This window comes from Stylophora pistillata, chromosome 11 (genome assembly GCF_964205215.1).
Source record: "Stylophora pistillata chromosome 11, jaStyPist1.2, whole genome shotgun sequence".
NCBI classification, from domain to species: domain Eukaryota; kingdom Metazoa; phylum Cnidaria; class Anthozoa; order Scleractinia; family Pocilloporidae; genus Stylophora; species Stylophora pistillata.
The window spans coordinates 11,874,617-11,892,157 of record NC_142529.1 but is presented as its reverse complement, the minus strand read 5'-3'; the positions used below and the strand labels follow the sequence as shown (position 1 = coordinate 11,892,157).

Below are 17,541 nucleotides of genomic sequence, written 5' to 3'. Positions count from 1 at the left end.
TCAATCCCATGAAACATTAGGAGCACTGACCAATAGAAAACGCGGAAATTTTGAAATCTGACAAGTGATAACTGAAAAACTGCGGAAAGCAAACAGGATTTACTGCGGTGACTGTATTCGGACCATTTGTTCACTTCTTTTTCAAACATGGACGACTTCTCTACGCCAGTGAGCCAAAGATGTGGAAGTCGCTTATGCGAAGAAGTCGAAATGTCGCCTTACAACGAGTCTCCTTTCATGATTCCCCCATCTCCTTTCATGACACGACTCGGTCATGGCACGGGTGTATCGGTTTATCGATTCAAACGCGAACCGAGCAATAACAGCACTAGATCGCCTTGGGCCGTGAAAAAAGTCAACAAGAAGGCAAGATCAGGGATAAGCGAACGACTCGCTCTAGAAGCAAGTATTTTGAAACAACTAAAACATCCAAATATTGTCGGTTTTCGTGCCATTTCGGGAAGTGTAAATGGAGATCTTTGCCTTGCAATGGAAGATTGCGAGAGAGCCCTCGAAGACATCATCGAAGAAAAGGCGTATCTGGAAGAAGATTTCACTTACGATGAAATCCTAAAAGTTTCTTGGTCTGTTGCCAATGCCTTGAGTTATATACACAACGAAAAAAAGATCCTCCATGGCGATATCAAAAGTGGTAACGTTCTTATAAGAGGTGATTTTGAGGCTGTCAAATTGTGCGATTTTGGAGTGGCACTGTGGCTGAAAGATGATCTGAGCGGACTGAAAAATCCTGGAAGTAGATACATCGGCACAGAGCCGTGGAAATGCAAGGAGGCTTTGAAGGGAGGAGTAATCACAGATAGGGCAGACATCTTTGCTTATGGTCTTCTGATCTGGGAGATGCTAGCTTTGAATGTTCCTCATGTGGATTTGCTTGCAGGTTGGTCCTTTTCAATAGGGGAGGGGGGTGCGGATATTAAATGGAATGGCCCAAGGGTTAGCCAGACTTAAATTCATTACTTTCTCTGCTGCCATTTTTCCGTGGAAAATTTTTTTTCTTAAACAAAGCTTATAGTGTAAGTCCCAATTACTATCTATTGTTTCGTTATTGCTTTAGTTATCCAAGAACTACACCAGTGTAATTGAGCTTGGCGGAGTCAGAAATCTTGCCCATTTCACAGACTTGATTGAGTTAAAACTATTTCATCTCTTTAAGCGCCCACCAATGAGAAAGTCACCTTCAGAAACTCGAAAATTTTAGATGATGTTGTAGCTCTGATTCCTCAGCTCTCTTTACATGTACTTTTCCAAGATGACAAATATCCTGGCCTGGCTTATTAACCAACAAAGAATTTCACAGTTTTATCAAGATAACACCTTCCAGCTAGCTTCCTTTAAGTTTTGTTACTCTCACCATTGCTTTACAATGTTCCTGCCTCCCTATACTAAAATTTGCCATACACAAATATTGTTCATCCAAGAGAAATTGACTGTTTTTTTTTTTTTTTTGTGGCTGTCATAATAGAGAGACACTGTACCACTAAGTGAACCTTAGAGAAAAAAGCAATGATGAAATGGTTAAATGAAAGATGTAGCAAAATCTATTGATGGTACATGTAGAATCACTGGTAACTTTTTTTCTGAGGGTGTCAAATTTACATGAATACTGGCACCTTGGACGAATGTTTTTTTTTTTTTTTTCTGGTATGGTTGGCTAATGTTGAAATTTTGGGGGCATTTGACTCTCAACACTGACTTCTTGACACAGGCCATGTGACTAGAGTCATAGCTGCAAGTCTGGAAAATCATAATGATAGCTTTTAAAATGTGTGGAAAATTAAAGGACTAGATTTTGTTCAAAAAGTTTTGTCCACACCCTAGTTTTTAAAGAGTTAAATGTCTCAGGTGTCAGTGAGGTTCATAATGTATTTTGTCAATTGTCTGTTTGTTGATTTGTTTTTGTTTTTTTAGAAAGTGACGAAGAATCTGACACAGGGCTGACCAGTGATGATGAGGACGATGGTGGTGCTTGTGACACAGAGGAATACCTAGCAGCATTAGGAACACGTCCGCCATTACCCGCCAAGTTTCAAAGTGCAAATTCAATGCTTCCAATCATGGAGTTATTTCACTGCTGTACCTCTGAAGACCCCAAAGAGAGACCAAGTGCTAAAGACATTGTGGCAGCTCTCAAACCTGAGATCTTGGCGAATGATATCACAATTTAGGAGTAGAGGGGTAAACAAATTAAAGAAAAAAACTGTTTTGCCTTGTTAAAAAATATAAGCTTTTAGAATTATACTAACCTTTTTTTTCAATACACAAAATTTTTGTGGAATGACTTTACATTGAAGATACATACAGTGCATTGTTACACGATGGTAAGAGGAGTGTAAAACACTCTAAGAGGTATTTATTTGATATCAGATGTCATAGTCAGAAGCAATTCATTTAAAATCTAGAAAAATGTAGTCAGGCACTAGTTATTTAAAGAGTAGGGTCCGTTGACCTTATTGAATGCACACTAAATAAAATATAAGTGCCAAAAGATAGAGAGTAAGTACATGTATAATGGTATCATTAATATTAAACTTCCAATTGAGAGGAGCATAGCCCTTAACAAAGACAGGTTATCATAATGGTAACAGAATGTACATTGGACTGCAGTCTGCTGTTAAATTTATTTACTTCCTATATGCATACCTGTTGATTGAACACTGCCATTGCTCACTCAACAGCAGTAGATTTATTTCCCAGACACAGGATCACCAATGGCAAGTGTTGGGGGGGAACACTACCAAGTAATGTGGTCAGTTATTGCTAAAAGCCATAGCTGTTCTCAGGGCTCCACACTAATGGTGGCCCACAAGCCACAGACAAGTAGAAATTTAGTTTTGGCTAGTGGTTTTTTATGTCACATGCCACTTAGCTATTAAGTTGCAAAGTTAGTGCTGAGCCCTGGTTCCACCAATGACAATTAGAACAGCCGAAATATCTCAGCTGTAAAATAATTCCAGGTTGGAAATCACCTGCCATAAGCTTTCTCCATTGTCTAAATTACCTGCAATTTTAAACCACAGGTTCAATATGCATCCCTTAAAATGCATCAATGAGATCCATATAGAAATAAAGTGGATTTCCCATAGGATTCTATCAAAATCATAAGTGAGTGAAAGAGAGCATTGAATTGCTGTGACGTGAACTACATAAAATTAGTGTATAATAATGTTATTTACCAGCAGGGAGGTCCATATTTGGAAAAACTTTAGGACCTTTAACTTGAAAAAAAGCTGCTAAAGAACTGTGGAATTCCCATGGAAGTAAAACCTTGTGACAAAATGACATTTGTTCATGCATGTATTTTGTCAAGTTATTAATAGAAGTTATGAAAAAGGAGAAAAATGTAAGTAATTCCTACCATGGAAATCATAAGTGCTGCAACAGTCACTATTGACTACATATTTTGAATCTGTAATCAATCCTGTAATCAAGTTTAATGTCTTTGCGTGGGGCATGGTTGCCCATATTGCTTGAGCCAGAGGCTCATATAATTGCAAGACAACACCCACCCATCCCACCCCAGGAGAGGACATCCATCACACAGTAATCTTGTGCGTGGGAAATTAACGTCTCCTACCCCAAACCCTGCAGGAGACAGGACCTCCATTTATTCGTCCCTATCCAAGACTAGAATATCTAAACCATTTCTTGATGTTATAGAAAGGCAGCATGTTCTCAATTATTTTAAGGCCTTGAGTGTTGGTCCAGCAGGAGCTTGAACCCTTGACCTCCCACACATCAGTCCAGCGCTCTATCAATTGAGCTAACCGGGAGGTGGTTTCCTTTGGGCATATTTTGTCATCATTCAGCTAGATTTTCATGTCTTTACTAAACACCCATACTAGTGGGTCTGATCTGAGTCATTTCTGGTATTATTTAGCAAAAGAAAATTTATTGGCCGTTTTCACACTAGGGGACGGACAAATCGTCTGGCATTTGTTTGTCGAATTTGAATTCGAGAAGGCCTTATGCCAAAAAGTTGTCGGTCCTATGAGCGCAAAGATAACTGGCACTTGGTCGTGTTGTAAAGCAAGATGGCTGCCGCCATGTTGAAACTTCCCATAAAACCTCGCTCTGTTGCTAGTCCCATTTCCTCGCGGCTAGAAAATCGAACATTCCAGCGTCTGATATGAATTGAAGTCATACTGTTGTCGACTTGTTCGTCTCGACGGACAAATCGTCTTAAAAAAATCGTCTTTCCAGACGGCCAAATATCAGACGATTTGTTCGTCGAAAAATTTGTTCGTCCCGTTTTCACATCAGACGATTTGTTCGTCTAAGACGATTTGTTCGTCCAGACGATTTGTCCGTCCTCTAGTGTGAAAACGGCCATTGGAAAGTGTTTAGCCTGCCTTGTAAGTCATCGTAACGAGAGACGGTTCTAAAAAATATCCCAATGATGCATTGAGTATTTAGTTCTCTTTTAACGACATAAATGAAAAGTCCACATGGAAATCTGTAATCTAGTTTTCTGGAACTTAAAACAGTGCTAAAAAAAAAAGCCTGAAGAATGTAGAGAAAAGTGAAGATTTTTACCCCTTCTGTAATCAGTACTTGATTATTGGACAAATGGTTAAAGAGATGCATTTTCAGGCATATTTTTCAGTAAGACACTTTATCCTCAAGCCACGAAAATACTCTAATTATTAGTGATGATAGTCAAACCGGTCTATCAGGGAGGTAATCTATACCTTCTTCCGATTTATCAGGGCGGTAATCCATCCCATCCTCCATCTCCACAAACATGTCCACTTCCAAGGGGGTCATACAAAGAACAAGTAGTATTAACGAAAAATGTAATGATATACTTTGTCAAAGGGGTTAATTAAAAACTCGCTTTACTATTTTCTTGCCCCATCCTATTTACCGCAATCACTGATGATTTCCAGCTTACTAACCCCGTGTTTACACTAAAGCGTTTACCAGTGTAAACATTAACTGACTAACCCTGTGTTTACATTTGAGCTTTTACCAAGGTAAAAATTTACTAAGGTCAAGTTACTTGACCTTGGTACATTCGTCCAGTGTTTACACTAGCTCAAATAACTCAAGTTGATCTGTCAACACTCCCGCTATCTGCATTATTTACGTCATGAAATCGAACTGGCGGGAAATTCTAAAACCATGCTCGCTTCAAGAAGTAAAGTGGTGGCTTTCATGGCCATTGCTTTTTATTTCTTAATTCAAGAGCTGCAAACAGAAACGTTAAGATTTCGTAAGATACTGATGTTAAAACACCTCAAGAGGTCGAGGCGAAAACGGATGGTTTTGCTCCAAATTGCTTTTGTCTGGAAAAAGTTGTAAATAATACTGAAAATGAAAATTACAATGCCTTCTTTTACCTGACCGATTGTTCGTCGTACGAAGATCGATCTAGTCGCTCTCTGACTTCTCTGTTATCTGCCATGATAGAAACGCTTGGCCGAAAACGTGGCAATCGCACGATCTGCTCACCGCGGAATGTGACATATTACACCGCCACAAGCGGATATATCTGTCATCTTGACCTTGGGCCCTGTTTACAAGCAGGTACGGTTTACAAGCAGGCTGAGCAACCCTAGTGCTAGGGTTACCCTGGCAGGAGGGTTACCCTAACGCTCCCACATTTCTTCTTTTTTTTCATCGACGTGTTTACAAGGCAGCTAGGGTTACCCAGGGTAACCTTAGCTGAGCGCTAGGGTTACCCTAGCGCCAGGGTAACCCTGGCTGCCTTGTAAACGCTCTGCTGGGGATAACTCGCCTACCCGGGACAACTTTATACTTGTTTCCAGACCCTTTGAACATTGATAACAATGCGTACGGTTACCAAGCGTAGGTAAGTTGTCCCGGATGGTAGGGTAACCCTACCTGTGAAATTTTGCTTGTAAACCCGGGCTATCTTTGACCCGCCTGCGAGGGTAACCCAAGCGCAAGGGTTACCCTCCTTGCTTGTAAACAGGGCCTTGGTTACCAACTGTAACCATGCCTGATCACAGGGTAATTACAACTTTTACCTTGGTCAAATTTCTTTTGTCTTTTGCGGCATTTACCAAAGTATCAGTTAGCGTTTACACACAGAAAATGTTTACCTAAGTAAGTAAAGTCGCTCGTACCTCAGTAAACCGTTCAAGTCTAAACACGGCATAAACCTTGAAACATTTGTACAGTACTTATACTGGCTCAAATAACTAAGGTAAATCTGTCATCAATCACAATCTAAATCCATGGCAAATTCTAAATCCACGCATAAAATACTCGCGTTTAAAAGAGAAGCTGTGGCTCATGTAGTCCTCGCGTTTTATTTTCTTGTTCATGATCAGCAAACCCAGGAGTCGAGATTGCAGCAGCTCTTACTTTTGCAGCACCTAAAGAAGTCGAGGAGAAAGCGATGAATTCTACTACAAATTGCCCTTCGCAAGACAAGGCGCGTTAGACGTGCGTGGTCGTGGCCGAAAAACCAATTCTGGTTCGAAACTCTATTAAACGGAAATTTTGTTGAAGAATGGTAGAAGGAGAACTTTAGAAAATCAAGACGTACGTTCTGGTCTCGAAAACGTGATCGAATGAGACTGGCGCAATCCCGACACCGCAGGATGTGAAATTCTATGCGACCTCAAGCGGATGTATCTGTCATCCAAACCTTGGTTACCTTGGTTGGCGCGCAGGGTAAACCGAACTTTTACCTTAACTGGTAGTAAATTTCCACTTCCCAGTTAAACCCACTATTGCTTCGCCTCACCCCTCCCCTGTACTTTATTTCCAATTGAGCCCGCAAACTTTGGAGACAACAACAAAATTCCATGCAAAATGGAGAACCATCGAACGGTGAAAATAGATAAAATATCATTTGCCAAGGAACATTCATTCAAGGTTTTAAATAAGCTGCATTTATTACAGAAAGAGAATTCCATGTGTGACGCAACTTTGTCAGTCGGAGGCAAAAAATTTCCTGTTCATCGGAACGTTTTGTCTGCCTCAAGTGCCTATTTCCAAGTTATGTTCACGAGCGGAATGGCAGAAAGCTTTGCAGATCATGTCGAAATTCACGGTATTCAAGCTGATATCTTTGGTGTCATCCTAGAATTTATCTACACTGGCAAAGTGGAGGTCAGTGAGGATAATGTCCAACAGCTTTTACCGGCATCAAAGATGTTACAAATCGAAGACATCGAAATCATTTGTTGCGATTTTTTGAAACGTGAACTCGACTCGTCGAATTGCGTCGGGATTTATACGTTTTCAGACGCGCATTCCTGTCTCACATTATCAAAATCGGCATTGGATTTCATTCACAGAAACTTTGTCGAAGTTTCCAAACAGGACGAGTTTTTACAACTCACTAAAACTGCTTTGCTACAAATGTTAGAATCAGAAGACCTGAAAATTGAATCGGAGGAGCAGGTGTTCGAAGCAGCCATGCGGTGGGTAGTGCATGACTTATCTAGAGGAAGAGAAGCTTTGGGAAATATTTTGGAACGCATTAGACTACCTTTGGTTTCCCCTAAATTCCTTGAACAATACCTTGTCACGTGTCAGAGTGCAAGTATTAAAAGAATGCTGGCAGGAATTCTTGATGGGTACCGAAATTACCAATCATTAACTAGAGGCCAACAGCGGGTACACACTCAACCAAGACGGGCCTCTAGAAAATGCCTTTTTATCATTGGAGGTTACAGCCGGCATGTGGGAGGGCGATGGAGTGACACATCTTCTCTTTACACTGTGGAGAAGTTTGACTCCTTTTTACAAACCTGTGACAGCTTCACCACAGCACAGATGAGCTTTGCACGCAGTAGTCATGCTGTGGCATCAATTGGAGGGCTGATATATGCTATTGGTGGTGAAAATGATTCCTTGATTTATGACACTGTGGAATGCTATGACCCAGTGTTAAATTCATGGTCAGTCATTGCACCATTGACTGCACCCAGGGTAGCCTGTGGTGTATGTGTCGTTGAGGACTTTATGTTTGTGATTGGTGGTTGGGTGGGGTCAGAGATTGCAGAAAATATTGAAAGATATGACCCAGATCTTGATCAGTGGGAAGTTGTTGGTAAGGTGGAAACAAAGAGGTTTCATCTTGGTGTAGCTGAAATGGATGGATTGATTTATGTGGCTGGTAAGTTCATTGTCATCTTTATTAAAATCTGTGTTGAACAATGATGTGGTTTTCGAAAACCAGGGTTTATGGATTTCATAATTTCACAGCCTTTAATAACAAAAATAGCTGGAACTCATGCAAGCTGTTCTAATATCAGTTATTTCTGTCAATATAAGAGGAAAATTTCTTTAGTTTACACATTACATACTGCAATGACCTCTTTTCTATTGTAGATAGAAGGAATTTTTTTTCTTCAGCCTCAAATTTATACCATTAATTTTGTGTTGTTATGCAGATTTTATAACCAGGATAAAAAAAACCTAAACCCTTACCCTAACCCCAAACCCTAACCCAAATTTAGGAGTTGGCATGGTCTTATCCCTAAGACCTTGCATTTTCAATGTTAATTTCTTCCTGACCAGCAGTAAATCCAGTGGTGGCAAGAGTGGCTCACTATTGTTAAGGTTAATACATTGTTTGATTGTATAAATTTCTAGAACAGAGATAAGGAGAAAACATTAAGTGATGCAAGATAAGGTAATGAATCACCTCCTATCCAAAAATTCTCAGCACAATGACGAAAGCTCCTGCGGTAAAAAAATCCTTCAAGGTGAAATCTCTTTGTCTAAGTCAAGTACATGCATGTACTTCCAACCAGATTATCAATTTTTTGCATCTCCCTTCCCCTTCTTCCCCAATTCCAAGCCACACAAGATAGGTAATGCTGGGTTTGAATGACAAATGTCCTACACCCTGGCTATAATGAATTAACAAAGGTGATAATAACAACAATTATAATTGCACCAAAATCTTTCTGCAGTGAACATGGGATGGACTTAACATCCTATAGGGGGAAGTGATTAATTGTTATTAATCACTTAATTATAGGAAAGCTGGGATAAGTTCTGCCCAGATGAGCCACTTGGCTCAATTGCTGATCGATGGCTATTATACAGTTTACTGCAATCAATCTTAAGTAATAATCATATTTGACTGATATTTGCATTCATCAGTATGTCATACCCACAATGAATGCCACTCAATTTTTTGTTGCTCATATGATTTAAAGGTGGCTTGAGTGACCTAGGAGAGGAGCTTAAAGTGTGTGAGTGTTACAACCCTGTCAGTGATTCATGGATTAGGCAGCCAGACATGCGTCACAGAAGGGCATACCTGGGACTTGCAACAGTAGGTGGCTTCTTGTATGCCGTGGGTAAGTCCAAATCAAAGAATTAAGTAGTAGTCTCACTGTACTTTCTGTTGAATGAAGGGGTAAGTTTCTACTTTAAGGAGTTTTAAAACTGATATTTAAAGCATTTATAGCCTGCAGAGCTCAACACTAACAGTAGCCTACTAGCCACAGACTAGTAGAATTCGGTTTTGGCCAGTGGTTTTCGATTTCCCATAGCAAGTTTGGGTAGTAAACAAACTGAAATTGTCATAACATGTAAGATGTCACCAGCCACTTTGCTAGTAAGTTGAAAAGTTAGTGTCGAGGCCTGACTCCTTTTTTCAGAGCCGAATAGAAAGGGCTAATGCTCAAATCATCAGCTTTTAAACTCTTTACTGTAACCAATTTACATTATCAATGCACTTTCTATTGGTTTGCCATTATGGTAACCTATACAGGATGTTACGAGAACACAAGAAAACTCTTTAAATCATGAACTGAAGGCAATTGATTTACAAAGTGTTTTCCCAATATCTCAAGTGGGTTTTCTTATACAATCTTGAGGCTGGTTTTTGTGACTGAAAAAAGAAAAGTTTTTAGTTAATGCACAGATCACTAATTAAGAGGTGACCCCACTAATTTGAGTTTTTATGTCATTTGACTAGAGAGAGCCTGAATTTGTCTGTATTCTTTATAAATACCTTTTTTGAAAGAGTCCTTCAAATGTTACACTCTGCTCAACCTCACTCAGAAACTAATAAAAAGTAACAACATGTTTTCTTCTAGGCTAATATCGATTTTTCATGGTTTTCTTCTTGCCTGCACATAGGATGTTTTAATCCCATAATATGTATTCCAGGACTGAGCCCAGTCTCTCTCATCCTACATGCTACACACTCCCCTCCAGATGGAAATGTCGTCCTGACATTACAACATTACAACTAGTTGGGGAAGTGTCAGTCCTCATGCAGTTTTATGTTTTTGTTTATAATTAAAAAGTAGCTAGTCACTAAAGTTTAAATCCAACACCAAGTTTGCAAGAGTCTTTGGTCACTGAAGGCAGGCAACAAGTTGGCTTGGAACAATCTGTTGTGACTATGAAAGTGTTCAGTACTGGTTTATCCATGTGGGCTGTGGTATATACTACAGCTGTGGAGTAAAGGGCATGACTTTTTGTGTGAGTGCCATAAGGTACAAACCAGTTTGCCAGGACTTGATGGGGGAAGTATCGCTGGAGGGACTTGTATCAAGTTTACTACTGGGTTTAGGCATTGGTACTCAGGCACTGACTCCCAGCTGACTGCAGGTCAGGGTCTTGGGGGATAATCTCTCCCGTCTAGGTAATGTAGCTCCCAGTGTGAATGAAGCTTTCCAGGTTCTCCCCTTTCTGAAAGGTTTCTAACGAGTATGCAATCACCAGGAAGTAAGACTGCAGAGGAAGTCTTTCTGTCATAATATGCTTTACTCCTGGCTGACAATTGCTTGATATTGCTAGATTCTACATCATATGCCTGTCTCGTATCTCCTTGCCACGTCTTGACATAATTCTGGTAATTACGTCATTGGTCGCTGTTCAGGTCAAACAACAAGTTGACTGGTAAGAGTGGAGAACGGCCAAACATAAGGAAAAATGGTCATGATAATTGGCCCTCATTCCTCTATTTCAAGCTTAAATTTTTCTTTGTGAATTTTGAGTATGTGATCATGGCGAAGAAAGTGAATCAGCATAAATGGGAAAATCCATAGAATTGTTGGCATTTGTGAATAAGGTCTTTTTTACTTTAGTATTGAGAGTAACCTTAACCCATGTACAGCTGCAGTACAAATATTTTTTTCTAAATATTGTACAGACCTCAGAGTCAGTAAATAACAAGTCGTATTTATTTAACTGCTTTGTCGACAGGTGGCTCCAATGAATCAGAAGGAGCCTTGGCTAGTGTTGAAAGGTTTGACCTGGACACAAGCCAATGGACAGAAGTAACACCTATGGAGAGCCCCAGGGCTGGACTGTCAGTAGCAGTTAGCAGTGGGTTGCTGTATGTGTTTGGTGGGCGAACGGCCAGTGAGGAGTATTCTCCACCTGCCACTTTAACGGCAGTTGATATGTATGATCCCAAGAAGAAGAAATGGAAACACGTCACAGACTTGTGTTTTAGCCGGTGTGACTTTGGTATTGGAATTGTATAACTGTGGAGTTGACTTAACAAAGTGGGGAACATTGTCCACTTGGTTAGTGTCGCTGGAATTGGAATTGGAATTGTTAACCCTGGATTGGATTGCTGGCAGGTGGAGGGTATCATGATTTGATCCCAAGAAGGTGAAATACAACTCTGGCTCAAGCGTAACATTATTTGGAGTTAGTGACTTTGGTTTTGGAATTTTGGGTTGATCTGAAGCGCTGCTCATGATCTGTTTGACAATGTCTTGAAGAGAGATCCAGCCATAAAGAATTCTCTTCTGCTATTTTTTTTTCAAATGTTGGGTCACAAATAAACTGCAGTCGTAAAGGAGACTCTGCCTTAAAGGTTCATCTCACCTTGTTTTGTAAAATTATTGTTTGACTGCCTAATAACATCCATCAAGAAGAGTTCACCCAAAAGAAACTGCATATTTTTTGTTGTTTAGTTTCAATTATTGTATGATAGCACCGTGATGCAGATTTAATTTGACTCAAAGAGACCGCGATGAAAAAAGATTCATAAATTAAAATTTTACCATGATTGCTTTCGGGCTCACTTTAACAATTCTTTCTTACAGTAACAGGTTTTTTTTTTCTAATTTCTATATTTTAAATCCTATCTTTTCTTCTTCTAAAAGGAAAAATAAGCGTTTGGAAAGCAATACAAAAAATTTGCAATCTTATAGTTTATTGCTACTCTTTTGCTTTTGTTTTGTCTTTTCTGTTAATTTGGTTATTTTAAGTCTTTCCATTTTTTGCTGTACGACAGTTTATCAAGTGTAAGAAACCTTTATTCCCTGTAACACACTGAAGATACCTTCTTCTTTACTTAACAAACTACTCGTATCGATACCTTTCTTACAAATTCTCTCCTAATCATTAGAGATGATAAAACGCGGGATCTTTTTCAAAGAATTTCCATATTAACTCTGGGCTACTAGTTCTGATATGATTACTTATATTTTCATTTTCTTTCAGACATTCGATCTTCTTTAGACTTATCGACTTGGTAAACAATCATTATCTTGGCTTAAACACATGTCAGATGTATTTGAAAGTTTCTTTCCAGTTAAGCTTCTATAATGTCAAAAAAATCCACCGGCATATTGCAAATTACTTTTCGGAATAAGACATTTCTTAGTTATTGTCGTGGATTATTTCCCGTGAGTACATTGTACCGACCAGAAATATGAAAATGGTATGTCTTGTCCAGTTTGGAAAAGTGATAATTTTGTTTAAAAATAAGTTAAGACGGCCTGAAAAAATTAGACAAAAAGTTCGAGAATCAAGTGAAACCTTATTTTTGGTAGGTTTTTTTTTGTTAGAAATCAAAAGGAAAGAGTTCAATAGGAAAACTGCTTGAATTTACTGATTCCTTTTTAATTTTCATTTTGCTAAGACATGTTTTAATGCTGCCTAATATTGTAGGCTTGAATTCTTGTTTCATACGATTTTAGTATTGGGCATATTTCCAGATTTTTTTTTTTTTTTTAAGAAAAAAGGAGATGGGTTAAGAAAACGTTTGGCAAGAAATCATTTTGTAAAAAAAGTAGTAACTCCGAACATTTGTGGTTCAATGTCGTGATCGATTAAATCAATTATGGAGAACGGAAAAAGGCAATTTGTAAACTATAAATACGATATTGGCAATGTGCCCTTGCTGTTAAATATATTTTTTTGTAAGTCAAATTCCGACTGGCAGCTGTTTTCAAATGAATGAATAGCCGTGCTGATAAAAGTATTTGCTATATGGGACGAGTTTAGTAGGAAAAGACAAGTGAGAATTTTGTCGGGCCGTGTAGACTTGAGTTGGGTATCAATCGCTGGATTGGAGAGCCTAGTTCCTAGCGAGTTTTCAACAGTGCTCTTGGTATAAGAAGGTGAATTTTCAAATCTTTGATTCAAGTAGCAGGAAGTTAAAAGCAGGTAAAAACATCGCCGACAAAGCAAACACTGTTGAAATCTTTGCGAGTCTGTACGAACTTACTCATTAGTTTTTGAGTGATTTACCGACTTCTTCACGGGTATATGTTCCCCTGATGTCGAATATTCACGGTATGTTTTACATTTTAATAACTCCTTCGGTAAAAAGTACATAAACAAATCTTCATCGAGGTCTCTCTGACAGAGTGTCGCAGACTCGAACGCAGTTCATGTAAATCAGCCACACGTAGACACCTAAGTTACGACTTTGTGAATATCCATCGTCTTTCTTTTATTGAATCTTGGGAGTTAAATTTTTAGAAGACTATTCTTCCAAAAAAAATGAAGGCACCAACACACAAACATTACCTGCAAGTTTTCGCTTCCAGTTCAAATAGTGGTGGATCTTTGCTGATAAATACAATTAATGAAGACCCGGCTTAGAAACGTTAATCTTATAGCAGCAGTAACTAAATCTTATTAGAAGAGAGAAGAAGAGAAAGAAAACGAAGAAGGAGAAACATTGAAGCGTCTCTTAACGAGTTAGGAAAGAATTTGTTTGCTCTTTACTTTGAAAGAAACCTTTGGGTAGAATATGCTTCCATTAAGCTTACTTATAAATCGAGAGTTTCATTAGGAGATACATTTAGACAAACGAATTAAGTGTGGTTCGTAATTTTTGAAAAGCATATACCTTACTTAAGGGAAAGTGATTTGGAAATTAAACGGGAGTTTGAAGTACTAAGACGGAATATCCATTTCTTGCTGTGGTGATATCGTCTAGTGTCGGATTCGATGTTATTTTAGCAGTATCGATCTGTTCTCTGGCAACTGAGCGCATCAAGCGAAATTGTATGCATGGAAATATAAAGAAACATTCGTATGTAATCTATTCCCTTCCTTCCGTCCCAATTAACTGATCCTTCCTAAGTTAAAGGGTGACCTTTTCATTTTTTGTTGTTGTTGTTATATTTGCTCCACAAACAACGCGCTGGGGTTTTCAAAAATGCATTTTTCTCTCTTATATTCCCTGAAGAATCGTTTTGAATTTTTTTTTGATGAGTCTACATTTTTACATAGTGGAGATTTCCGTTAAACTATCATTCGATAGTGGTTTCAAGAACTACTAGATTTCCTCGGCTACATAATGATTTTCGTCTGAATGCTGATCATTTGACTCAGTTCAGTGACAGAAGACTGAATTCGTAAGCTCGTGGTAGCATTAGTTAAGAGAAATTACAAAGGTATCATTCAGGTAGCTTAGTAAAGAACATCAACACTAAAATGGTTTCACTGAGCCATTTTTCCCAGTTGGAAATAAACAGGTGCCCATCGAATTTGGAATGTTGTTTTGTATGTGAAGTTTATCTCACAAAGTGTCGCTCATTGCTGAGATAAAACGCATGTAAATACTTAAAAAATCTTAGTATGAGAAAAAGCTGTTGTAATGGAAAACATTCTTGAAAAGAAATGAAAACAAAAAGTCGACGGGGCTCGCTTGATAGAGAACCGTAGTCACACAAAAACATACTAAGCGGATAACTCAGTGCGGTATGGAGAGTTTAAAACTGATCGAAGCGGAATGGTGAAGGAGAAATTAAACCTCAAGATGAAATGTAATCCGCAGTCTGCGAAAGAGATAATAGTTACGATGAAGGACAGCTCTGTAAATATCAAGCGGAAACTGTCAAAAGAGCCATTAAGACTAACGAGCTAAGGGATGTTAAAATTGGATCTTCGCTAGACGATTAAAAACGGCATCACTTCGAAAACTGTTCAATGGAAAATGTACCGTAACATGCCAGCAGAGAAGGAAACGGATACCTTCCATTCCGGTAGTACAGATTAAAAAAATAAAAAAAAGTAACGAAAAATAAGCACCCATATCCGGACTGAAAGGTACTTACGGAGGTCGATAATTTATTCATGTGCAGGAAAACAAAACTGTGTTTTCAATCTTGCCGCTGCAGAATCCTGACAAACATTGTTCAGGTTTGCGTTATTGACTTTCTGTGAGTTAGTAAAGGTTAGATACGGTAAGCGTGCTGAAATTTTATTTATTTCAATTATAAAAGCGATTACCATAGAATTATTCCGATCAATCGAGAATTGTAAGGCAAACTTGAAAAGAAATGAATAAAAAATCCTAAATCAAATGCCATGGAAGCGCCACTAAAAAACTGCGTTAAACTGAACCGGGACGCTGATTAGGTTATTCATTACTTGGGTTGTTTATATCTAATTTTGCATCCTTGTAATAAAAAGAAAAGGTAGCCAGGAATACTTTTTTCAAATTCAGCGAGGAAAGATGTAATGTATTAAAAATATGTGCTTATTGACCGAGTGGGAGGGCTGGACGGGAGGTCATGACTTACGGACCGAGCGCAGCGAGGTCCGTTCGCGTCATGACTTAGAGATTTCAGCCCAACCTAATTCAGTCAAGAAACATTTTATCATATGACCTCTGACTAAGTTTTGAAAAATTCTAAAGAGATTTGCTCTACTGACTTGAACTGAAAGCGGTAGGCTGGCACGTATGGGAAAACCACTAAAAATATTTTGCAATTAAAATGTTTCCTTTATTTTTGCCAGTCAGAATTCATCGAAAAACGTGACTTATTTCCTCTTTTTCGTTCACTGCTGTCACTTAACTTTTGAAACAACAACGAACAATGTCGCCGTACAAGTGCCGGAAAAATTTTATTCCGGACCGGCTCACGTCAACCCTTTCGGCCTTACATACGTCCATTTTCACTATGGTTCTCAATGGGATTGCGCAATCGGGGTCCAACAGGTCATGTGATTATGCAAGTTATTTGCTCAACTGCTAGAAAATACAAAGGTAATCGGGTTTCAACTTAATTTCCTTTAAGTCCGGAAAGAAATTAAACGAAGAGGTTTTTAATCCGTTTTCAATTTTCAAGTTACATGGCCTGATCGTTTCATCTTTAAATCATTTCATTTGTTTCTGAATTCATCAAATACCGGTTATTGCTTCCAGCAACTCCATCTGGTCATTTTGCCGGATTTGAAGAGAATTCAGTGCGCAATGCAATGAAAGTAATTCAAATTTCAAATTAAATTCCGTTTTGTACTGAATAGAACTTTGTTTACTCTTCATTGCTACGCCAAAATTATCGTTTGCTTATCATGTCAAACTTCAATCTAAAACAAACTAAAAGAAACATTTTGACCACTTGGACCTCCAATTCAGTGGCAAAAAAAAAAAAAAAATGGCGCTAGAGGCGGTGGTCAGGTTTTAGGGTTCCTGTTATTCTGTAGGAGATTGCTGCTCCACTTACGCTCAAACATCTATTTCACTAAATTACAATCTGATTTGAAATACATTTATGAGGGACGAATCGGAATTGATAAAATTTGACATATGCCAATCAATCATTACAAGAGAGAAGTCGAAACTTTTGAAGATAACTGAAGAGAACTTATTTTACTCTTATCTAGAAATACACTGCTCTGTGTAAAAAAGCGCTTCAGAAACATGACCGATTCTCCGGCGCAAGGCAACTTCTCTTTGAAATCTGTTTATGAATGACTGTGAATTTCATTAATTAGCCGGACCTTGTTAAACTTGAAAGACTCAAACAATGGCCATCCACAGGCAGTGATTTTTTTTTAAACTCCTTGCTCAGCGCTTGTGAACTGCAGTTATCGAGTCAATGTTTGTGAATATATGAAAGTCATATATGTGAACTGCGGTTAGAGAAATGAATATGAGAGCGATCTTCGCAGTAATGAATACTACTTAAGCAGTAGTGAAAATAAGACCTCAGTTGGTTGAGTACTGCACCGGTATCACAAAGGGTATGGGTTCAAATCCCGTAAAGGCCTGAATTTTTTTCAGGCCTTATTTTCACCACTGCTTAATGTTTATTACTACGAAGATCGCTCTCTGATCATTGCAGTTATTGGATAGTTAAGGCCGAAGAAATGTTTGACTGATCAATCGCCTTGCCGAACGGCAAGTCTTTGGCGACGCTTGTATATCAGTTGCCTTGTTTGTCATCATTTTTTTAATAGCTTGTTGGTGGAGCATTTACACAACCAAACCCGAAGGGCGTTTGATTAGTCGAGAGGGACTGGGAATTTCTCTTTGGTCCAGCTCGAGATAAAACGAAGCATATTTTTCATTTCAAAAGGAAAGTTGTGTTT

The 17,541-nt window shown here is 38.6% G+C and overlaps 3 protein-coding genes across 7 annotated transcripts in view; all 3 read left to right on the top strand.

Annotated features, from left to right (window-relative positions):
• The first annotated feature begins 55 nt into the window (after positions 1-55).
• LOC111326840 (lymphokine-activated killer T-cell-originated protein kinase) lies at positions 56-3,405 on the top strand. The gene is made up of 2 exons (XM_022930920.2): positions 56-898; positions 1,930-3,405. The coding sequence occupies exons 1-2, from the start codon at positions 148-150 to the stop codon at positions 2,184-2,186; spliced, it is 1,008 nt and encodes a 335-aa protein (XP_022786655.2). The 5' UTR covers positions 56-147; the 3' UTR covers positions 2,187-3,405.
• Positions 3,406-6,210: 2,805 nt separating this feature from the next.
• On the top strand, positions 6,211-11,994 carry LOC111326837 (actin-binding protein IPP). Of its 4 annotated transcripts, none has more exons than XR_015993094.1 (4): positions 6,211-8,116; positions 9,168-9,311; positions 10,099-10,609; positions 11,173-11,312. XR_015993094.1 is itself a non-coding variant. In XM_088738215.1 (3 exons), the coding sequence occupies exons 1-3, from the start codon at positions 6,805-6,807 to the stop codon at positions 10,212-10,214; spliced, it is 1,572 nt and encodes a 523-aa protein (XP_088594341.1). In that variant the 5' UTR covers positions 6,211-6,804; the 3' UTR covers positions 10,215-11,316. The 4 variants fall into 4 exon arrangements, 2 of the variants coding, with proteins under 2 accessions (XP_088594341.1, XP_022786652.2); XR_015993095.1 differs by having other exon boundaries at positions 10,099-10,575; positions 11,173-11,300; XM_088738215.1 differs by having other exon boundaries at positions 10,099-11,316.
• Positions 11,995-12,121: 127 nt separating this feature from the next.
• LOC111326782 (putative glycoprotein hormone G protein-coupled receptor) overlaps positions 12,122-17,541 on the top strand; it is a 14,750-nt gene continuing 9,330 nt past the window's right edge. Inside the window, exon 1 of one of the 2 annotated variants that reach the window (XM_088738216.1) lies at positions 12,122-13,328. The gene's annotated coding sequence lies outside the window, so the exon portion shown is untranslated. Of the gene's footprint in view, positions 13,375-17,541 lie in introns of both variants that reach the window. The other variant, XM_022930848.2, reaches the window with a different exon arrangement.